Source organism: Dromaius novaehollandiae, chromosome W (assembly GCF_036370855.1).
Source record: "Dromaius novaehollandiae isolate bDroNov1 chromosome W, bDroNov1.hap1, whole genome shotgun sequence".
NCBI lineage: Eukaryota > Metazoa > Chordata > Aves > Casuariiformes > Dromaiidae > Dromaius > Dromaius novaehollandiae.
This window is the reverse complement of record NC_088130.1, coordinates 61,958,319-61,983,617: the sequence shown is the minus strand read 5'-3', so window position 1 is coordinate 61,983,617 and position 25,299 is coordinate 61,958,319. Positions and strand designations below refer to the sequence as shown.

At 38.8% G+C, this 25,299-nt stretch overlaps 1 protein-coding gene across 6 annotated transcripts in view; it reads right to left on the bottom strand.

Annotated features, from left to right (window-relative positions):
• The window catches only part of LOC112982198 (protein hinderin), a 172,746-nt gene that overhangs the window by 19,351 nt on the left and 128,096 nt on the right, over positions 1-25,299 (bottom strand). For all 6 annotated transcript variants that reach the window (XM_064500430.1, XM_064500428.1, XM_064500427.1 and 3 more), the window contains 2 exons: positions 17,431-17,615; positions 9,561-9,669 (listed from right to left, as the gene is read on the bottom strand). In XM_064500430.1, coding sequence (XP_064356500.1) covers positions 9,561-9,669; positions 17,431-17,615 — 294 coding nt within the window. The remainder of the gene's footprint in view (positions 1-9,560; positions 9,670-17,430; positions 17,616-25,299) is intronic.

Genomic DNA, 25,299 nt, shown 5'->3' with positions numbered 1-25,299 from the left:
CGCTTTGAATGGGCCATCTCACAATCCTGTTGGAGGCCCACTGTTTTTTTTCCAGTAGCTGACACAGTGAAGAATTGTTTCCTATTCCTTCTCCCCATGTCATTTTTGATCTTACAGACTTTTAAGGTATCCTCACCTTAGTCTTCTCTTTTCCAATCTGAAGAGTCCTAGTCTATCTACAAAAGCTCTCCAACATCTGAGCAGTGCAACGGATTGTTCACATGTTACAAACCGAAGTGTAACAACAAACATTAGGTACTTAGGTTTAACATCCCTGTGGAGCAAAAATTCACTACGGAAGTCTTTCATTTCAGAGGGGAAAATGACATAAATATGAGGAAGTTTGTTTAAAAAAATTAAAAGGGGCAGTCAAAAGGGTAAAAACGTCTGCAAATGGTACACATTTGTTTAATGGTATCATACTGGGGCCCAAAGAAAGACACACAACCTATGAAGAAAGACTTCAGAAAGACGAAATCCAGTCAGACTAGTTAAGTGGAACACTAAAGGAGACGATTATGTCCAGTCAGGTCCAAATAAGGAAAATAGCAAAGAATAAACCCTGACAGATTAAAAAAGAACACACAATAAAGCCCAGCCAAGGAAAATTACAGGTTATCTTGCTGAATGCATAAGGTCTAATAACAACTCCTGCTTTAAATACATCAAAAATATGAAGCCTGTCTGAGCATCTGTTAAAACCAGGAGGAGATAAAGTTAGAAAGGAGCACCTAAGGATGATAAGGCCACAGCAGAAAAGGTCAGTGAATTATATGAACACACATTCACCATGCAGGAACCTGGGAAGTTTCTGATGTCACCGAGGACATGGTGGAAGACGTGTCTCAAGCTGAAGTGTCGTATAAATACATTACAGAACAAATCAACAGAATGAACAATAATAAAGTGCCGGGATCAGATGGTACTCACCAAGTTCTAAGGGAGCTCAGGTATGAAATAGCTGAACTATTAACTGTGGTGCGTAACTAATTGCCTAGAACTGCCTCAGTTCTGGGGCACTGAAAATTGGCAAATATAAGTTTTTTTATAAAGGGATCTGGAGTAATGCAGGAAACTACAAGTGAAAAAGTCTGACATTTAGAACAAGCAGATTGATAGAAATTATAACACAGAATAGAATTCATAAAACAGATAAGCTTGATGTATTGGAAAAGAGTCAATATAAAGTCGTAATTAATCAGAGAACTCTAGTAGATTTGTAGCATTATTATGCATCTAAAAAAAGAAAATAAAGTTAGTATCATCTATCTCATGTTCCAAAAGCTTTTCAACAAATCTGTCACTAAAGACTCAAAGTTGCCACAAACTAAGGAGGAAAACCCACTTATGGATAGGTAACTGGTTAAAAGGCAGTAAAGTGATAATATTAAAACTGTTCTGCTTTAAAACAGCACGGGAGGTCACTAGTGGAGCCTCACAGAAATCCATTAGGGCCTGAACTCTTTAATGCATTCATAAATGGTTTAGAAAAAGGACAAATAATGAGGTGACATCCACTGATGATACTATGTTATTCATAGTGGTAAAAACAAGAACTGGAAGTTTTTATTGAGGCAGAGAAGAATTAGGATACCACAAAGGGAAAAAGGTACATTATAATTCTAAATTCCAGGAGTTTGGAATGGGGCAAATCTAACAGTAAAAAGTGCTGGTTAATGTCCTTAAGTGATAGAGAGGGAAGAATTTCTTTTGTAATTTGGGAACTCATCAGCTGGAAATAACTGAGAAGACAGATCTGATACTGAGACCATCTCTGGACACACACTGTGTTTGACCAGTAGAGATGGGAAATTACTGGTGCAAGGTCCTGCTCAGACCTCATAAATATTACTGTATCCTGGTCACCTATGCTCAAGTTATGGGGCTTCACCAGTTTATGTCACCTTTGAAAAGGATTCCTCAAAGTAGTGACAACTCCTATCCTTCTTTTCAGATTTGCATCACTGCTATTTTTATTAAATGCCTTATCATGTTATAGGCTCACATTCCACTGATGAAGATGCTGTATGTTCACCTGTACGTTCCCTTTCCCAGAGCGTTAAGTACCTAAGCCCTTTGATTTATAACACAAGTATTAACATTGTATTAATAATCAACCCACTGACCATGCAGCACATAGGTTAACCCTGCATTTGCCTCCAATCTATAATCAAAACATGAAAGACAAACAACTTATTTTTAGTTCCATATATTCAGCTACAAGAGGGATAAGATGTCAATGCCCGTTACTCTGGGCTCGTTTTACAGTCCACAAGGAGACAGGTATCACCCAAAGGTGATTTAGCTCATCCTAAAATAGGCCATCAACCATAAAAGGAGCTGAGGGTAACTGGCTCAGATGTCTTAAGTTAAGCAAGATGAATTCCACCCTAACTACACTAGCATCACAGTTAATCATGTTTATTACATGGACCAACCAAGCATGGAGATTCACCGTGCCAGGGTCCTGTCCTGCAGAGTTTACAGCCTAAACAGTCAAGGCAGGCAAAGGACAGAGAAAAAGAAGAATATATAGACAGATTAAGCAGCCTGGTCGAAGTATGACGGTGCCACATTTTGGGAGAGGAGAGCAAAGAAAGGGCAAGAGGGCAAAGAAAAGGGAGAGTGGAGTGAAAGTGGCTTTGCAAAGAGATGAGGCGAAAAAACAGGATTGGGGCAAACAACTAATGAGTTCAGAGGGGTGAATGGTCAGACAAAACTGTCTGAATGGCTGATGGTATCAGCTATTGGCCTGCAGCTGCTCCTGCTGCCTAGAAACTCTTGTTGATCTGCTGCAGTTTTCTCCATGGTCGCATGGGAAAAGGGACCTACCATCTCAGCCCTGGCCTTCAGGATGGTTTACTATCCTCATGCAAGCTTCAGTTATTTCAGGATACAAGAACAAAGCAAAACAATCTGTTAGGAGATCTGCAATCTCTCCTACCACCTAAATACCCTGCCAAAGATACTGCTGCATCTGAACAAGGCATTACAAAAATGGCTGCTTAAAGAAAGATGTGATTATTCTGTATATCCTATTATTCAATTTTATCATGCCCCTTCTCTCTCATGGAGAAGGAACAGAAAAGTGACTAAAGTGCTGTGAAGAGAACCATGCACAATTCTTCAGAAAATCATGAAGAGAGGAACCAAGAGTGGTCCTATTTTGTCAAGTTCTATAGAAACTTCCATGACAGTAACTCCAGGAAAATGTTTAAAAGCTACAATGCAAAGTACTCAGAGTATCAGTGGAGGAAGGAAAATAAGCAGTTAAAACAGGTTTCTTGACAAGACAGCAGAGCAAAGCACAGACTGAACCTGAAAACACTGAGTCTCGATTGCAAGTACAAATGGGAATCACATCCAATGAACCAACATTCACTTAAGATTTAATATGGTATTTGAGAACCTGCAAAAACAGTGAAAAAATCAAGATTTATCAATGAAAATGATGGTAAAAAGCAGGCTTAAAGGGTTAAGTTGGCTTCATAATGTGATTTGTACTCTATTTTCCTTCGCTTATTATTACTTTCAAACTACAATCAACTTATTGTCATACCACTGAATGATGGAAACCTTGCCAACTACTTCAAAACTGACACGTTTTCTGTTGCACTGAACATTCCCAGAAGACATTTCCCCTCATTTTAATACAAAATCCTGTCAGATCCACATAGCTGAATAAAAAAAATGTGTAAAGGATATGTAGCTGTAATAGACCTCCCCCAACTAGTCAACTTTGGAATAAAAGACGATCAAAAAAGACTCAATGATCCAATGCTAGATTAATGCAAATATCTGCCTGTTTGCAAGTGTACTTTTTGATTAAACTGGCATACATCAAGTACAATTAGAAAGGTTATTTATAACTAAGAAATACATAATTCTGCATTTTAATGAGGGTGACAATTACAGCCAACAGTTGCTAATTAACATTAATCCTCTTGCACTGCAAGTCAGAGTTTCCCAATGTGATTTTCATTGTCAGCAATGGACACACCAAAACTGTTATCACAGAGCAGCTACTAGATTGGTTCCTTTGACACAAATAGGTGTTCCTGTTACACATAGTAAAGCAAAAGAATGTGATGATGTGTTAAGTTTCATAACCTGAAATGTAAATACAGAACATCACTTTAAAATTTATTTGATGTCTACAACATGAAATATAATCAAGGCTTATCATTTTCAAGCCTGAACCCAATTCCGGGTTTCCCAAGAGTCAGTCTGCACAGGTGAAATCTGATTTCAACACAAGCTTGAAATCTCCTATTGTTAAATTGGGTTTTGATCCCAATCCTGGTTTCACATCTACGCTTCTTCACCCCAGAGACTTCAAAGCTTTTAGTGGCAGTAACAGAACAACGTAGATAAGGAGAAGGGTTTGCCCTTTCGGGATCAGTTTCTGAAGCAGAATTCCAGAGCAAGGACTTGAAATGAAAATGATTACTGCAAATTGGTTTGCTACCACAACATACCCTCATTGCAAAATTTCTTACACAGAGTCCCACGAAAAATTTAGTTCTCAAAATAAAACCTGAATTTTAAATCCTAATCTTTCAAAATTGCTTTAATGTATTTCCATTGTCTGATTAAACATTTTTTGCAAACAAACTCCATGTCTATAATGACAACCGTTGACCTAATTAAACACTTCCGATAGTCATGATTCTCTAAAGGAGAGAGGACTTAGATTTTGCATTTATGTATTTCCAAAGGAGAAGTTATCTCTGTTTCAGCCTCTCAACCATTGTCTTTTTAGACACAAGCACTAGAAAACTATTTAACAGTCTCTTTTCAAACTGGTCTTTAACAGGAAGAGAGACCTGGTCCAAACACCATCAAGATCAGGTGCACAAAATCATAATACAGCCAGTAAATAAAGCCTCTATAAAGAGTGTCGAAGTGCTCACCATCTGGGTCAGGCAGTTGGAGTGGGATCAATGTTAGATATAAGTAAATGAGAAGGCAGAAGAGGAGAATTGTGAGCTCTGAGCAAAGAAACCTATAATGCTCCTTTTATAAAGCACTGTAAATTTCACATTTATTTTGTAAGTATGAGATAGATGGGTTATTTCTACATACAGAGGTGCCCAACTAAAATCAAGATAAGTGATATTAATGTCCTATGGTCAGTATTATTGAACCTCGAAAGCAATAAACTATGAGTCGATAAATATTACATTTGCAACATAGTTAACATTCTTCTACTGTCTCTGGCACTTATTACACATTGTAACCGCAACTCTACAATACATTATTCATATTTGGGGTGTCACTGAGTGATGGATTGCTGTAAGAGAGGCTGTCCTTTAAATAAATCAACAAATAAAAATGCAAATGTTAACATTTTCAGGCACAACTTTTTCCATCTTGAATGGGGAATGAAAATTTCACATTATATCGACAGCCAGCAGAGAGAACAATTAACAACCTACACTGTGAATAAGGGAGATTAATTTGCAAACGTCTCATTTTATCACTTGCATATGGAACTATATTGGACTTTCTGTACCGCTAGCTCTCTTAGGGAATTGAAAAAACTTGTGTCTCCTATCATGTTCATCACCTAACTCACCACCCCCCTGCAAACACTTAATTCCTTTAAATGTTCAAAAGTTAAGTCTGGAATGAAAGTTTTCTCCTCTTCTTCCTCCTTTTGAATATTGAATCATGTTTGATACAAGGGAAAAAAAATCTGCTTCTTTAGAAGTGCTTGTTTGGATTCTATAGGAGAAAGAACTTCATGGCATCATCTTAAGAGCAGAACTATATTTAAGCATCCAACACACACCTTAAAGGCAACTACTGCGTAAGTAAGGCAAAAGCTTAAATCTCATCACTGTCATATTTCCTAAATACTCAGCATAACATCTACTCTACACTGTTCCAACGTGCATTATTAAGTATACAGCTCCGCACGTTATATTTTATATCAGATAGTAATTTGCTTAAAAGTCCCTGAATAAACATTCACCTGAGATGTGCTAGGCAATTGGGTAAATAGTTCTGTTTTTAAAATGTCCCTAAACACAAATTTAGACAACACAATCTGTTTATAAAAACTCCAACAGGCCACTGTGGTCTAACAGATAATAATACAGCTAGAATACGGTACTTATATTGCAGGAACTTTTAAATCGCTTATTTTAATGGCTATAAGAAACTTCACTTCAAGACAGTACATTCAGCTAGCATTAAAGCTGTGATTTAAAACCGCGACAAGAAAAAAAACAGGCTTAATGCTGAAATCAGACTATCACTCAATCCCTTAATTTACCTAAATGTTCTTAAATTCACTTCTTAGATGCCCAAAGTAAAAAATGCTACAGGAGAATTATCCGTTTCCATGGTGAGCTGAAAAACCTATGCCTATGTCTTGTAAGTGCTTGATTATCTGCGGCATTATAGGACTTACTGTGCCAAACTCAACACTACAATGGTTTCTGTGCGGGGAGAGCCTCACAATTGCACCGGGGCTGTAATCAAATTAAATGGTCTTTCACAAAGGCACAATTTACAACTTTTTTTTTTCCGAGAAAGAATGGCTCAATATTTTGATTTAAAGCGGTTTCATTTCTGTTTTGCAACACAACACTTGTTTTGCTGAAATCAGTGCTTGATTATACCTGAGGTAAGATCTAATTTCTGTAAAAACTTCTTCATTACTAAATGAAAGCATATAAATGCCATTACCTCCCCTTTCAAGCTTCCTTCCAGCTCACAGGCAAAAAACAGCGTGTTGCTTCTAGGCAAAGGGCAGTTATGAAAAAGATGTCCCTGGCCACCAAAAAGGTGATGCTTAAAACTGCCAGAGAGAACTGTCTTTTAGGGAGAAAGAACAGAACTTATTCTTCCAAATTTGCCCAGCCCCAACCTTGCCTGTGATTTTTTTCCAAGTATATTGGCTTTGGTTTAGATAAATAAGTACATGGAGTAGAAAAGCTTTCCAGATCTGCTGTGAACATAATTTCAAGGGCCTCATGCAGGTGTAGACACTTGGCTTAATAACATTCTACAGCCAAGCATGCAATGCTTGGCTGTATTATGGAAAGCAGCGATAGGCATGCATAAAAGCATGATAGGCAAACAAACTCACTATTAGCCTAACCTCAGTATGCCAGATAACGAAATACTATTTTTCGTTTAGAAATATCATTAGAAAAAACTACCTTGTGAACAACCACTGTGAGAGCCACAAGCTTGGTCCTTCTGCAGTTCTCGCACTACAAATCTCAAAACACCCATCTTTACCTTCTAGGGACACTTATTTCTTGTCCCAGAGGCGATTCATTCAACGAGAGAGAAGAAAGTAGCACTGCGGCATTTCTTCCTTAAGCGGGAGGCAGCTGTAACGCACACCGAATCCTCCATTTGAGCCTTGCCAAGCAAGGCTATCAAGTCAACACATCTTTACCTGCCATGGCTGCTTATCCGGGCAGCCCGCTGCAGAAGCTGAGCTAGCACCCTAATGCCTCGCGCTGGCAGGGAGCTTCTGTCACCTCCCAGCACCTTCTCCCTGGCAGGCTTTCCATTGCTACTTGCAGAGTGCCAGGGTTTGGGCTAGTTAAAGCTGGCACAAACATGAGTTGAATCTAGTCCTATAAATTTAAGCAGTCAAAAGTAATTATATTTACATGTACTACCGAATAAATAAATTTGCTGTTATGCTAAGGCTTTGTGCTGCAAGTCCCATGCCAACTGTTGTGGTTAAGCTGTTAACCCCCCCCAAATCATGGATTATAACGAACATGCTGACAAACTCTTAACTTTAGTGGCACAAAAGCAGCAATAATTCTCAATATTGATTAATTTAGTTAGTTAAACCTGCAGTCTAAGCTTATAACCATTCAGTGATAAATTGAGACTGACCTGCTGCTCAAGCAGGTTTTTTGATGAAGGATAGGATCAGCTTTAGGTCTCCACAGAAATACTTGTCCATTTACCATTTTCAATTAGGGAAGGCCATGAGTAAGGGAAAGCACAACATGGCTGCTTAAACTGGTCAATTATACTTAAAGCACCAATAGAGAGAAAGTGAGTGAGCATAGGATATATCATCCTAGAAATATAGGATTTTTCAAAATTTGTCATCAACTGGTAAAATAAACCTTTAAAGATGACAGCTAATCAGACTGTTTTTACCGATCGCTTTATCTGATACGATTTCTAACAGCATATTTCAACAATTATTTTACTCCCCTCTCTGGAAAAGACTGGACCATCAATTGTCTTGAATAAAATTTCTTTTTCTGAGCAGTTGTTGTATGATGTGAATAATTATCTTGTATCTACTCCTCAGTGCTTGAATGGAATCTCAACTTATCACTATTAGACGGTATCAAACAATCTCTTATTCATACCCTTTATCCGATATTACTGACTTCCACAGGTAACCCTTGCTTCCAAAAGAAATGCTTAGGCAATCCTGCAGTTTCTGTTTGTTTAAATATACAGTTACTTGTGGGAAATAGAGCCCAATCCATCTCAGTTCTTAAATCCTCCCAGAATTATCATCTTTTCCTTCAGAAGGAAAAAAAAAAAAAAAAAAAAGTGTTTCCATAGCAAGTAAGTACAAATTTGTCAATATTGATAGTGGTTTTTCACCTATTATGTATCACAAGTTCCCTCAGAAGATGGAAATAAAACTGCCAGCTGCTGCCAAGAATACAGGGATGATATCAAGCATACATTTTCCTAGTCCACTGGGCCAAGAAAAGATTAAATCTGACTCAAGCCCTCTCATTCTCCAAGAAACATTTAACTCTTCTCATGAACTGTCATATGTTCTAGTCATTCCACTGCACAAAGTCATCTAACTAATGGTGTAAAATATAGCAAATTCATACTTTAATCTGCATTTATTCTGTTGGCTTAACTAAAGATTTTATTACTAGAAAATGTGGGAGATGATAAAGAAAAGCAAGGACTCCGTGTTGCTTTTTTAAGCACTTATGACTAGAATTGTAATCCTGCCCAAAGAAGGCAAAGTTGTTTTTAGACTCGTATGTGTAACAACAATGCTGCTTTCTGTTTCTTCATTGGAGCAGAAGTGATAATGCTGCTTTTCCAGTGCATTTAGTGCAGATATATGTATAATCAGGAACTGCTGACTTAATGTGATTTTGTTGCTTGTCATTAAACATAAAATAACTGTGGTACAAAACATTTAAAAAGAAATGCCATTTGATAAAATATGGGGGAAGATACAGGGGGATTAAAATCTTCAAGTGGATTTAAAACCTAACAGGGGTTAACACCATCCATTCAAATTATTTACAAATGCATTTAATGTGTCAAGACTTCAAACATAAAATACTTTCTGTTCAAAATCTAAGTAAAATTAAAATGTTAGAACTCAGTGTATTCTTGTTTTTCTTATTCTAACAAGCAATTTAAGGCTTACTACAAATGTCAAAAGGATATAGCAGTTTTTAGTTTATATTAACCAGCTTGTGCTAACATGAAACATCATAGAAATTCAGCCCCTTTCCTGCATCTAGGGGATACTGACGGTTGTATTTGCAGAATCTTAAACCAGAGATTACCCAGCAGCTTACCGTGAAGTGTCATGCTGGACTGGCGATGTGGCTGTGGTTACAAGCTCTTTACTGCTGTCTATCAGCACAGGAGAGGTGGCTGCATCCTTTCTAGGCCCTGAAATTGTCCCTGTGGAAGGAATTGAAGACAATTAAGGCAGATATTAGAGGCTAGTAAGTTTTGTACAGCTATTTCATGATTCCACATTACTACAGAACACCATGACCAAAAGTTGTGCCATTCTTTGGTGTACTGTAGATACAGTGAGATGGCAAAGAAGGCATTATCAGCTGACACTGTTGTGCAAAACATGTTTTTCAGGATCATATAGAATCATATTTATATAATAAGTCATACACTACAGCCTTTATCTTTCCATCTGAGGTTTGACAGACTTGCACTGTTATTTCTTGTAACGTCTGCAGGATCCAGTTTTACAGATGCAGCTCTTGTGACCTTCTACAAGATGTTAGTTTTTCCAAGTTTGTTTTTAAATATCCGTATAACAATATTTTGCTCTCAATAAAACCGAACTGTTTGTTCACCTCTTCTTTTTCCCAAAATAATCTTGGAATTAAAAAATAATTTAGGTTGGAAGATGAAGTCTGGAGATCATCTAGTACAACACTCTAGTTAAAGCAAGGCCAACAAGATCGGGTTTCTCAGGGATTGTCCAGTCAGGTTTCGAATATCTGCACTGACGGAGATCCAACAATCTCTCTGCGCAACCTATTCCAATGTTTGACCACCCTCACAGCGCAAAAAGTTTTCCATACCAGTAATCAGAATGTCCCAAGCTGTAACTTGTGCCCATTGCCTCTTGCCCTGTAACCTCCAAGAAGTGTCTTGTTCCCTCTTCTGTACCACCCTCTCCTTAGGTACCTGAAGACAGGCTAGAGAGATGGACATACAGGAACCTCATGAAGTTCAATAAAGGGAAGTGCAAAGTCCTGCACTTGGGGAGGAATAACCTCATGTACCAGTACAGGCTAGGGGCTGACCTGCTGGAAAGCAGCCCTGTGGAGAAGGATCTGGGGGTCCTGGTGGACAACAAGTTAACTGTGAGCCAGCAATGTGCCCTTCAGGCCAAGAAGGCCAGTGGTATCCTGAGGTGTTGCCAGCAGTTCAAGGGAGGTGATCCTCTCCCTCTGCTCAGCCCTGGTGAGGCCGCATGTGGAGTACTCTGCCCAGTTCTAAGCTCCCCAATACAAGAGAGACATGGAGCTACTGGAGTGAGTCCAGCGAAGGGCTACTAAGATGATTAAGGGACTGGAGCATATCTCCTATGAGAAAAGGCTGAGAGAGCTGAGGCTGTTCAGCTTGGAGAAGAGAAGACTGAGGGGGGATTTTATCAATGTGTATAAATATCTGAAGGGAGGGTGTAAAGAGGATGGGACCAGACTCAGTAGTGCCCAGTGATAGGATGGGAGGCAATGGGCACAAACTGGAACACAGCAAGTTCCATCTGAACTTAAGAAAAACTTTCTTTTACTGTGAGGGTGCCTGGTTTCATGCATCTTACAGTCAGCTTGCCCAGTCCATATCTCACCAATCTGGCTATGAGAAAGCTATGGGAGTTGCATCAAAGGCTCTGCTGAAATCAAGGTAAGCGACATCCAACGTTCTCCCCTTGTGTATGGAACCAGTCATCTCATCACAGAACGCAATCAGGTTGTTAAGGTATGATTTGGCCTTAGTCAATTCGTACTGGCTGTTTCCAACCATCTTCCTGTCTTTCATGTGTTTGCAAACAGCTTCTAGGAGGATTTGCTTCATAACCTTCCCAGGGACGGAGGTAAGACTAACTGTCCAGCAATTCCCTAGATCTACCTCCTTGCTTTTCTTGAAGATAGATGTGACATTTGCCTTTTTCCAATAATCAGAAACTTTCCTGTATTGCCATGATCTTTCAAAGATGAGAGAGAGCCTCGCAGTGATATTGCCCAGATCTCTAAGCCCCCTCGGATGCATCCTCTCTGGTCCCATACATGGACTTATGAGTGTCCAAGAAGCTTAAGCGCTCCCTGTGTCTTCCTCTGCCGCAGGTAATGCATCATTCCCACACACTATGCCACTAGGTTCAGGGACACCAGAGGGCAAACCTTACCAGTGAAAACAGCCATTGAGGACCTCAGCCGTTTTTTGCGCTTTGTAACTAGATACCCTATCCCTCTGTGCAGAGGGCCAACCTCTTTCTCAGCCTTCCTTTTGCTGCTGATACACCTATGAAAGCCTTCCTCTTACTCTTTATAACTTTCTCCAGTTTCAACTTGAGCTGAGCTTTGGCTTTCCTTACTCCAACCCTGTATGCTAGAGCAATGCCTCCATTTCTCTCCCACATAGTCCGACTTTGCTTCCACCTACTGTATATTTCCTTTTTGCAGTGATGCTCAGTCAAAAGCTCCATGTTCATCTGTACTGACATTTAGACAGAATGGACTATTCTTGTGCATCAAGGAGGTCATCCTTGAAGATCAACTAGCTGTCCTGAGTCCCTCTGCCCTCCAAAGGATTCTACTAAGCAGTTCTCTATGTGGAAATCTGTCCTCTTGAAATGCAAGGTTACAATTCTACTGCAAGCCTTACCCACATCATGACTAAATATTTCTGGCCTCTCTGAATAGTAATGTTATCTACCATCCATGCTGAAATACAGAGCAATATATATTAAACTTGGAATTCCAGCATCAGTGCAAAATTTCTACAGGTTTATGGATGTCCAAGAGATGAACATTACTTAAAATACTGTGTTGATTTAAGATGTATAACAATACATGCATATAATCTAGTAAAACCATGTGTTTTAATGTATGTTATAGGAAAGCTAACAAAAGAATGGGTTCTTATTGCCCTGCTCTAATGCATTGTGCTTCAGCATTACATAGTGAAAGCTCTCACCTAATACCTAATTACCAGAGAAGGAATTCTTAGAAATATCATGGGAATATATGTTGATTGTGTGTCCCTGGCAACTTGGTAGTGTGCCAATCCATGATGAGTGGGTATGCATATAAAGACTACAAGTCTCTTGCTTGGACATTTGGCTTTATGACTGAATATGAAATATTTAGAAACCATTTCACATGACAGTGGAATGAGGCAGCTGGATTTTAAGAAACTAATACTGAAGTAATAAAAACCTGCTGAGCATGGAAGAATATATTCAATTCCTTGTACGAGAAAAGGCTGGCACATTGTCAACACACTGAATTCAAAGCAAAGTAGATATATTTCTCTGAAAAAGAAAATATATGGACTCAGAAGTGGCCAATACAGCCTCAAGGGAACTGTTCAAAGGCCCAAGTTTGAAAACATTACTAGGGCTAGAAATGGAAAACAAGAAAAGCAACTAAGTAGGAATATACTTAAGGCTGTTAGGATGCACAGAGATAAAACAGGAGTAGAAAGAAATCCTGAATTAGTGAATATAAAAAAAACTTTTAAAATACATCTCAAAAAAGCATATGAGTCTATTGAGGGGAAAAAAAAAAACACCAAAGAGAAAGTAGGTCTATGAATAAATGAAGAAGATTAAATCAATAATGATCCTGAAATAGCCAAGCTACTAATAATTTTAAAATACACTGAGAGAAAAAAATAAGAAAAAGGAATATTGGCAACTAGGAGGTAATGAAGACCTTGTTGATGTATAATACCTGCTTATATGAAGCTGATGAAAAGAAATTATCAGGGAAAAAAAGATACAAATTCTTTAGTCTGAAGGATATATATTTCAGGGCTAAAGGGAATTAGCTAATGAATTTATGAAGTGACTGGTAATTATTTATGAAAAGTCATAGAGAACTAGGGTGATACAAATGACAGCAAATTAATTAGATCTGCAGGTGCTGGAAGACAGTATGAGATTGGAGAAGTTACATATGATCTAGAGAAGCAAGAAACATGGGAAAAGAATAGGCACAGTCACCCTGGAAAAAAAAAAAAAGCTTATGCATGGTGCAAATAACCTAAACCCTGATACCAATGGAAAGTGAGAACCTGCGGTAGTAAAGAATAGCAAAAAATAAACTAGAGGTAAGCCTGCGGGGCAAGCTCCCCCCCAAGCAAATTACAGATGTCTTCTAAATGGTAATGTTAAGAATACTATTTTCAATTTGGTTAACTTGGTATAAGAATGATTTAAGTTAGTTCAAAGACTCATTTGAGATAATTCAAGAAACTATATATTTCTGCTTGACAAACAGACAACCAAAGCTTGAAGAAAGCAGGGGAAATAAAGCAGCCTACATTTTTGAAAGTGTAAATACTGAGAATGAAGAAAAACTGCTGAGGCTGGTTGAAGCAGTAATGGGATGAAAGTAAGCAATGGAAAACTTAGGTTGATAATCATGAAATAAATCTTTATGAATTGGATAATACTAATATTCATAATACTTAACATTTATATAGTACTTCACATCTTCAAAGCACTTTGGTAATATTAACTAATTGCTCTATTCGATTGTAGGGAAGAGTCTTCTCTCAAGGGAAGAAGTTCCAGATCCTGAATTGCTAAGAAGCTGCATTAGAAAACCTACTGAAAAACAAACACTACTGAGAAAAATGAGCCCCTGGAAAAGTATGGATACTATGAGCTAAAAGAATTCTTCCTTCTCTAGTTTTTTCTTTTACACATGGAAAGGAAAGCTATGAATGTTAATATAATATAATGTAAAAGCTTCCCCAAAGAAGGAAAAACAGTTCCTTCTTTGTTTCAATACAAAGACTTTAGGAAGGGTGTAAAGGGGAACACTTTAAAAAGAAGCATAGAGAAGTAAAGCGCCCAATATGGCAGAATGTAATGGACAGGATTTAGTTTAGTTTCCCAGCCCAAAAGCAAAATTATCCAGGGTAGAGAGGAAGAGAAACACACATTTTTGTACTCTAGTGCTTTTTAACTAGACAAGTTGTTAGATTTTAGTACAAATTGACATAGCTGCTGGTGACACCAATAAAAACAATTTACTGCTGAAGAGATCCAAGACTTGAGGATTGCTTCGTCTGCTTAAAGTTTTGCTGGGAAAACTAAAAAAGTCTGGCTACAAGACACAAACACCTACTACAGCACAGGAATAAAAATTAAGGAGCAAACAGAAATAGGAGACAAAAAGCATTAGTGAAAAAATAAAAGCTGACTGCTGAAGCATGGCTGGTCCTGTAAGCTTATAGCCTGAAAAGAGAACAGAAATGCACCTTTCGCTCCAAGAGGTGATGGGACCAAGGTAATGATGTTTTTTTTGCCATTACTAAACACTTACAGGGAGAAGGGAAAGTGGGTTTCTTAAGAAATTATCCCTTCCAAATTCACCACACTCAGTATAATAAGCCATCCTGTGGGCAGTAGAGTTTACCACCATTCCAGCATGGCCTTGATTTACTGATTACTCATTTTATCAAAACAAAATCTAAGAGTACAAAGGTAGTAAAATAGGAAAAAATCAAAATCTGATACAACTGCACGTGTTGCTGTGGAGAGACACTTATGAGTTGCAGGGTAGCCAGATACACGCATTGTTCCCAGTTGCGACAGAGCCAAAGGTCTACATCAGAACTGGCACTGCACTAACATGTGCTGGGAGATAGCCCCCATCCTAATATATTTACAATGTAAATAGACAAGACAGACCAAAGGCATGAGAAAAATAAACTTTTCCAGCGCTAGTATAAAATTTGACTGTTAAAAAGTTTTCAGTGGATGTGTTTCTACACACGTGTATCCAGACACTGCTGCTTTGTGATCAGAAAGGCCACATGAAAGTACATGGCTCAGTAACATCAAGTTTCATGTCTCAAGATGTCATCTTGTTGACTTCATTCCCTTTCCCCACATTTCATGGCTTAACTAGAGCTCAGTTAAATGCACTGCAATACAGGGATCTGTTTCTGTTGATGTAACAGGTACTGACCGCTTTTGAGACAGACTTTCAGGCTTGATGGCCTAGTCCTTGGATGCAGTAAGGCAAATCCCACAATTTTATAGGATTCACCAAAGAAAACAGTATTTGTATTCCCAGTTTTATTTTTGCTAGAAGCTACAAAATTGCTTCCTAATAAAAGAATAAATTCTGAAGCAGCAATCCCAGTTCAGGACAGATGGTACGATCTAGCAGAAATAAGGACAGAGACAGAAAGTGTCCAGAGCTAACTAGAATTAAGAAACTTGACATTGTGCCCTGGTGATCCTCAAAGATGGAAAAAACGGTTTACGAGTATGTGTGTATACCTGTTAAAGGAGTCCAAATATATAACAGAAGGAAGCCAATTAAAAAGGTACTAAATACAGAAGACTTCAACTCCAGTGATTAGTGCTAGGTAATTTGCCCTGTGATAAACAAGCCATTCAAATCAGTAATAGACCTGAGGTTGTTCCACAGCTTGAAAACATTTTTCTGAACTTTATCTGGTATCACAGCAAGTGCCAATGTTTATAAGTTAAATTTTGCCATGCAGCTCTATGTCTTCAAAGTTAGCAATCCCAATAAGTGTTTGTAAAAGATAGCCACGTTCTTCAGGCATCATGCTGACCACTGCAATCACTCGATCAGCATAGGTGCAGCTTGGTTGCTATGTGCAATAGCCAGGTGCAGCTTGTAACTTCTTCTAAGTACTAAAATGAAATGAATGAATGAATGGAGAGGCCAAGTTCGATTTTTTTTTTCTAAATCTGTGGAAAATAAATTACTTTTTTGGGGACTATCCCTATCCAAAGAATAAAACCCATCATCCAACAACTGTGAAAAATCTCAATTTCATCACTACAGTATTGAGAAGGAGGGGGTAGAAGGAAGAGGAAAGGAGAAGAAAAAAATAATGATAGCTGAAAAAAACATAAAAGAAAACCATCAGTGAAAATTGCCCCTGAAACTTTGCAGAATTGTAACGGCTTTCTCTTGCTTAAATTGATTGGTGTAGCAATGTTATAAAATGACTATTAGGATTCATTGTGCACAACAGAAAGTGTGAAATGTCAGCAGACTATACAGCAAAAGTAATGGGTCCTGAACCCCTGTTAGTCAAAAATGATTTTGTTTCAAATTAGAAATTGATTTTTTTGGACACAAGCCCTTTACAGGCTTCCAACTTTTGTAGCTGTGCCTTGGAAAAGATTAACCTCAGCCACTGTTTGGGTCCAGGCTGATGATACCCTTTTGAAAGTTTCTTCACAGGGACTGCTTTTTAATGTTGGTACGGTCTTAACCAATAACACAAGTTATTTGTTCCTTTGAGAACTGCACCACATTTCTTCTCATTTTGCCATTTTCTTTATTTTTATGCTGACATATACAGCAAACTGGCTGACAAGTTAAAAAAAAAAAAAAAAAAAAAAAAAGGCAAGCTAGCTCATAATTGAACCACGGATTATGTTCAAGGCTCAGTAGTGAAACATCCAAGCTGCTTTTGTTCCCAACCCTTTCTCTTCCTAAGAAAGGCTACTTTCTCTGCTCCTTAAGTGGAGGTGCAAAGCTAAGGGAAGGATAGATTCTAGTTGTACAGATATCCCTGTGTGGCAAAATATCAGGTTGTAATGGTGGAGCCATTACTTGGGGAGGAAAAGAATGTGAAGAAGATTACACTTCAAGAACAAGCCCCACTGCACTTATTCTCTGCTTGCTGGGAAAACAAAACGAATTGTTGAAGTAGCTTTTTGAGATTAAAGGGCTATTTCTTCCCTTCCATCAGGAACACCAACCACGAAGATCACTTGTTATTTACAAGGCTTTCTATGCTATTACTTTAAACATAGCTACCTTCTCTTGGGTTGTTTTAAGCAACTTGCAGTCCTCTCCCTTTAATCATGCATTTTGTTTATCCACTCCTGAACACATATGTATAGCTTCTAAATGCCATCACCACACTCATGGAGCTGCAATACAGCATGCTTCACCTTACCTTTCCTTGACCTGCTGCCTTCCCTCTTGGCCTGCATCAGAAGGGCTTGCCCATCTTCCACATTTGCACTAAAACCAACCGTTTTCTTCCCCGAACTGCTCCCGCCACTGCTCCCCGGTGGTTTGGAGGCTTTGCTCGCTGGTGGTGTTCTGGGAAAGTAATCTTCACATTTCAACACCGGTAAGCTGGGAGGAAAGACAGGTCACGCACTATTACACAAGGCACTTCACAGTTGCGTTTTCACTGCAGCTTTGCTAAACGTTTGAAAGCATACATCCAATGGCATTTTGGATCATACACATGTACATTTATAAAGGGAGACGGACCCAGAATTGATCTCCCTGATGATTAGACAGACAGTTAGTGTACAGGCGATAACAACCTGACAATACATGTTGTGGGCCACACTCAAGAAATTTTAGTTAATATGAGCTTAACTAAGGAGGAGAGAAAGGAATGATAATTCAGTTTCCTATTACTAAAATTTAGAGGTGTTTTACACACAAGGGTCTCAGTTCTGCTCCCTGACTCATTGCTGCCATCGACATTGTCTGCGAAACAAACACTTGCACTCAAAAAGCAAGACTCGCACAGGCAAGAGCTTCCAGAAACGACCGAGAACAAGGGTTGCAAGGATCTGGAAAAAGGAGACAGGCTTGCAAAGAGGTATTGGTGAGGACTGCTTTCCTCGATCCCGCTCTGCAGCAAGATTGTCTTGTTTCCAAGTCACAGTGCCCTAAACCCCCACTCCAGTAAACTTAGCCATGCAGACACTGGCAGCATTTTGGCAATTCTATTTGGAGTCTCCTGATGGTTGGCATATTGCCTAAAGCATTAGGCCCTGGATTTCCCGAGTGGTTGGGACAGGGCAACTGTGATCAAGACACAGAAAGGACTTTGTCCAGGATGGTGGAGCAAGGTTTGAAAAAGTAGTAATTAAAAAGAAATGCTCGCTTTTGTAGGGAAGAGGTGAAGCACAGAAGAATTTGTGGGAAGAAAACTGGGGTCATGGTTTGCAAAAGGGAAGCAGATATACTGGGGAAAGGGAAGGGGATAAAGGAACAGAGGCACATGAAGGTGGGACAGAGAATGCACCACAAAACTGGTGGAAGAGTATGTAGTACAGCAAGTGTGATAGTTTGGATAGAGTACAAAAAGAGACAGTTAACCAAAAGAGCAATGGAGAATGCAGTCCATTAGAACACAGCTCCTGCAGGGCTAGACATGATCTTAAACACCCTGCACAGATACAGCCAAGATGCAAATTTGTTGATGTGGAGCAAGCATGGCTGTAGTCACTGCAGGCACACGCAATCACGGAAAAGCTTAGGAAGACAGGAGGTTACAGAGATCATCTTTCTCTCAGTAAATCTCAGTACAAATTACACAAAAGCTTCAGAAGCGTTGGGATCTCACAGATGCTACAGCCCACAGATGCACTCAGGAAGAACGTAACTATTTCTGTTGCCTTATCAACATACATTTCCCTTACAACTTTGACTGCTTGGACAACCTACCACTTCCACATTCTGCTCTCAGGGAAAAGACTACTGCTTTAAATGAGGATGTCCAACAAGCACACGTTGTTAGCCCCATCATTGCTATGCAGTAAGTATATACACACATATACATACATATATACATATATATAATTGGGATGATCCACATGGAAGGAACACATTTCATGAAGTTATACTGCTCTACTTGCAAGCATGGAAGTAACACACAGCTTGCTTAAGTTAATGCAAGAGCACACAAATCTTTTTTCTGTGTAAGTACCAATTTTACATGGGCAACGCAAAGAGCACCAGCATGTTTACATTATTTGGGGTATAGTTTTATGGAGGCTGCTTCATAAAATAAAGATGTAAATACCTTTTACATAAAAGATTACACTACTGAAGTTACTGTACATCTGAAAAACACAGATCTCTGATCTTCCTATCAGAAAATGATAGCTGAATTAAAAGTTTCAAATCAACGTGCTGTATAAGTCATTGTTTAATAGGGCCCACTGCGCCTGTTTGACAATTAGTATTACTCCTGTATTATTAATGCAGAACATTTATATAATGGCTCATGACCTGTAATAACTGGCTGAAGTGTTGGATAGAATTTCTCTGAATAACTACCGTTTACTTTAGAGCTTCCAACTGCATGGCCGCTAATAACACTGCAAAGTGTTATTAAAATTTATGGTGGGCAAAATAGTAACTTACTTGAATTATATGAAATTAACCTACTAATTCCTGAAACCCAGAGTATAGCAAGAGGTGGGTTTGAACCCTAAAAACTGATTAAAGAGTCTTAAAGATATACCGCTTGACCAGATTTCTATGATAATGCAGAACTCGATATTTTATTCTTCTGTTTCTGGATGATTAACAGCATGCAAAAATTTTGAGGTAGTCATTATTTAGATGCTTTCTGAGTCTTTAAAGTACATTTAATTACAACCTACAGATCATCTGTGAAGACAGTGACCTTTGTCTTGTAGAGGAGGCGGCGGCGTTTACTCCGCTGGTTCACTGTGATACCTTTTAGATGGGGAGGTTACCTCCAGCATACTGAGTTGTGGTTTAGATAACGCTATGCCAGAGGGAATTCAAAGAGAAACAGACATGAAGAGGAAGTTAGAGGAGCTAATTTATGAGGAAATAACACAAGCAAGTGTATGTGGCATTTATAGCTCACTAAACAATGAATTAGAGCCTGGTTCTTCAGTATTTAATCAAGGAAAGCTCACTGTAAAGTTTTGCTCAAGTAAGGATAAAGAATCAAACTGAAAAATGACAAATACTTAATCTGAGATGTGTACAAAACAGAAGAAAAAGGATAATGTAGAGATTTACAAAAAAAGAGGAAAGTCAATAATTAGCAATGTGCCAAAATTAAGCAAAGAAAACATGAGGACAAAGCTATTTCAGAACAAACTTATTCATCTATGGAATAATTAGAAAAACTAAAGACGTGACTCTTGCAATCTGGGAAATTTAAAACTAACATACGGTCCAAAGGGATCAGGTAGACTAAGAGATCAGACAGGTCCTTCTCTATTTTCAAATTCATCCATCCATTATACCACTCAAACATAGTTTGGTTAGTAGGACCTCCTGCAGGACATTATGTTATCTGATGTATTTTCATAATATTCCCTGAAACTACACAACAGAGAAGACAGGCTAAAGAAAGACCTTAAAAACCTACCCAACCTACACACTAAGGCAGGAGTGGCAAGGTAGTATCATCAGAAAAGAAGCAAGCCTCAGCATCACTGCCTCCTTATGAATATCGAAATATTTCAGCAACAAAGGAAAACACACCTTGAACATTTTGCCATTTTGTCTATGCCTCATATCGCGATATCCCTGCTGAGCTTGAATGGCAAATTTTAAATGTCATTCAAGACCCATAGAATACTGCTAGTATTTGCATTCCTTAAAAAGTAGAAAAACATTAACCTTTTGTTTTATTGAATTAAAATGCCATGGAAATGCTGGTGTAGTCTTCAGAGACTGAAATACTTTTACAAAGAAGAATAGCTGTCATTTATTAGACACAAAGAACAATTACTTGATAGGATGCTTTCTGACAAAAAGCAGATTGGTATTCTCATCATAGAAAAGGCATTGTAAAAAAACCCAGCACAGACCTCTGAGACTTGAATAATTTAAAGCTGCATTTGGTGCAATTTGAATTTTTCTTTAGGGAGGCAAAGTTAAATACCTTTAATTTGTTCTAATTATTTCAAATTTGCAAGTTAATTATGGCTGATCATTAAATAACAAAAAGGACTATCGTCTCCATAGAGTTTTACCTCCTACCCTCTGCATTACTTAAGCTAGATTTTAGTATGCATGAATTAACTTTCTAAATAATCACACAGTTTGACTAAATGGCTCAGTAAAATGAGCTCTGATCCTCAGAATAAGCATTAATGGACATTAGAAAGGCTATTGGGACCCATGTTACTTACATTATAAGTATTTTTAATGGGGTCTTATTTACTAATCTTTATGTACTGTTCAAGTTAGGGCACCATATAGATACATTATTCTGCTTTAATAGAGGAAAGTCAGTTCCTCAAGATACTAAAACAAATGTCCATTTAGAGCCAACTAAACTCATTTTTAAATTAATGCAGGAAAACTCTGATAGAATTTAACTTGCTTTATCTGCTCATCACGATGAATCAATCCAACATAATGGTAGCCTTGGTCTGCAAATGGAGTTTTACAGATCTATTGATGTGCTAAGCTACTCAAGCAGCTAAGACTCTTGCCACACAGCAGCGTTTACTATCAACGTGCATATACCTAAAAGGTTTAATCTCTTCCCTGCTCCATGCCTAGTGCCCCCAGTCATTGATTCCAAACTTGGATCCTAACCTTTCACTGAACTCCGATCTTTCCATGCATTTTTCAGTGCAGATCCGCGGTATCCACAGAACACGACTACATTATAACTAGTCAGAAACCAAAAGTGCGAGGCAATTCATGTCTCCAGTATATATGTTCAACAGATGGCTGTCTTAATGGTACCCTATTGCATCCTGTTGAGACAAGGGCTTGAGAGTTTTACCATTATCAAACTAACAGATTGCCTTGATAGGTTAGCTCCAAAAGCAAACATGTTGGAATGCTATTTTCCTGTTTTGCAATTTCTGTTTTAAAAATAAAATAATTAACAGTTCATGTGTACAATCTGCTGCAATTATATCAGGCCAAGAATGCATAACACTTAATGATGCAAAACTGGTGATAAGTAGGCAACCTAAGCAATATGTTTTTGTAGCTGGAACCCCTATTGCCATTTCAGGTGCGGTTTGACAAGCTGGATGAAAACTATAATTTTTTTCTTCTTCTTTTTGGCTGGGAGAGCTTTGAGCCAGATCAGTTTTCAGACCCAGCTCAGTGTGAAGCAGCAGTATCACAAGTGCTGAAACAAAGGAGGAAGTGTCAACACATAATAGGATCTTCCCTTTCAATAGGGGTCCAAATTTAGGTCAGTCTAAAACAAGTTACCAAACCACACCTTTGAACACTACCAGTTCCAAAGTGGGACTGTCTGTGAAGTTGACTAATGTCCACAGTTCTGGTGAAGCAATTAAGAAAGGACATAGAAGGAGAAAAGAAGATCTGTAGAGTTTGGATAAGTAGCTGTAGGAAGCAACTCTATTGGTCTCCTGTGCAAACACTCCTTTCCTCAGGCCTTCTCAGGTGTACACCCTATCAGGTGTAACACTAATCCATGTAACCCTCTACTTCCAAAATATCTAAATGCCTCAGAGTTTGCAAGCATTTTTTTCTGAGAACTCATCAGGTAGGGAAACGTGATTACTCTCATCCAAACCTGGGAATAAAAGCAAAGAGAAGATGAGAAGCCAATCCAGTAAAGAAGCCGGGCCCTGGGACAGCAGGTGAACAGACATGGAAGAGAACTAGAACAGCTTCCAACTGCTCAACTCACTGACAAAAGAAGACACCTAGAGACAGTGCATACCCCAAGTTGGATCTGCTTAAAGCTAATCGTGAGGAAAACTTTGACAACAGGCCCTCTTTACTGCATCTTCACCCACAACCTGGAATCCTCCTCTGAGACGACACATCCTGCCCCTTCTTTCAATCAGGGCAGGGGAGAAAAACATCGAGATGTAAAAGCCAAAGCAACACATGGGAGAGGAGGGAGATTGGTCCACTCACTGCCGCTCTTGTAGGGCTGTTATGGGGGTGCACAACCCAGCTCTACTCAGCCATCCCTCTGTAACAGAGGCAGTGTGCGGCAGGTGAAAAGGAAATGCATGGAATGAACTTCAGGGCCATCTCCCCTCACCGAATATGACCACCCTTGCATTCCTCATGACAAAAGCAATCTGTTCACGTCAGCAGATTAACAGCCTTCAAAACACACCATTAAAAGTCAAAAGCCTTTTTCATACAGAAACAGAGTGCTTGAAAAAAAGAAATCTAAGCCTAATATTTCCCCCTTCTTTAAAAAGCAGGAAAAATATCCTATTCTAATACAGACCTTCAAGGCCATATTCAAGCCTAGAGTGAGATTTTGTGGCCCAATTATGAAACCTGGCATTCTGAGGCTTATGTTAGATGCATCAGCATGTTAATGACACTAGTGGGATCCAGTGCATGTTAATAAGTGACAGCTGCTTCCCTTTCTAGAGAGCATTTATAGTTTTGAGATCTTCAGGACAGAGCTCATCTCCTTTCTCATGTATTTTTCCAGGTAAAAGGTAGGAGGGCAAGGACAGATAGGGAACATCTCAGTAGACAATGAGACTTTTATAACTGAAATAAATATATTATCAAACCTGCTTGTAATGAAGGGATTTTTTTCCTTACAGAAAATCATATATAGACAGTGATTGCCTACAATCTACTTGTCAATGTGCACACAATATATTGCTGCAGAGTGATGTAGAGCTTTCAGCTCTTACAGTCTTCAGACTCACTGTCCCCTAATTCAACAACACATAGGGCTGTATCAGGTTTCTCTGACCTGATATGTTCACTCTGTTGTTTCTTTCTGTTGAACTGTCTCTCTTGGATCTGCTGCATTTCTTTCACTTCTCTCTCATCTTGGAGGAGTTATACTTGCAGCTATGCTAAAAGCTTTTTCATATATCATGCTCTAACAGGTAACCACAGCACAGCTTCTCCAGGCCACCCTTTCACAGAGACCAGTTCCTTCCCCATTCCCTCAGTGACTGGTGCTCAAAGTATTTAATTCCAGCAGTGAGAACTGAGACCACGTACGCCCTTAATTAGCGATGACCTTTTAGATCATATGAGCCATAGGTGAAACCCTGGCCTCCCTGAATCAATCAAAATATTGCCTTTATCTTCAATGAAGTCGCTATTTCACTTAATATATTCAGTTAAAGGTCTATTTGTATCAAGTACTAAGTCAAATTCCCCCTAAAATTATATTCATGTCTTTTCTTTGAAGCCCTGTCCTCGTTCTGCTTTTAGTTAGTTATATGTCAACTCCCCACCAGCACCTTTCCCACGTATCTTAAAGGGTTTCCCTAACAAACAGCTGAAATGAGCTCTGATTACTTTCTCTCTTTTCCACTGATTCCAAAGAAAAATCTAACATCAAGGTTTTCAGGCAGTCATACAGAAATGACCACAAAAAGCAGACTGGCAAAGCTTTAGCAGGACAAAACGCTGTGATTGTGTGTTTGGCCTTTCTTATAGAGCAGAGTGGAGCAGCTGTCGTTGCAGCAAGCAGTGCTGTCAGCCTTCACAAAAGAAAGTCATGTAAATGTCAAGTCATAGGTATAAAAACAATCCTTCAAAACAGTGTCTGTATATCTGAAAAGTCTGCCTGGCTGTCACCAGTGGAAGTAGCACAAGAAAATGATGCAAAGCCCTGTTTAGGACAAACAAAGTTATTGAACTAAATCCAAACTTCTCCAGTAGATCAAACTGCATAACTCTCTGCTTCAGGAGAAGGATCACATGCTCTTCAGAGAGATGAATGCCTGTCTTAGTGCCTTATCCCGAATCACTTCTGTTTGGCTGAGAGCTGCTTCTGCTCATTGAGCAAGCTACACTTCATAGATGCTGACTTTCAACATTCAGGATATTGGCATGATAAATTATCATTCCCAGTTTCTAAGTGAGGAAATGAAGGAACAGAAAGTTTAAAACTTCTCACGTTGATAGCAACGAAGATTAACAACCTCGGCAAACACACTAGCTCCTAAGAATCTCGAGGTGAACTCCTGGCTCATTGACTATTCCCCTGATATCACAGGGAACATGTTGCAGGGAAAATCTTTCATAAACGCATCAAATCCCCTAATAAACACAATTAGGGTTTTTATCTTTGCTGTTCTTATGAAGCAGC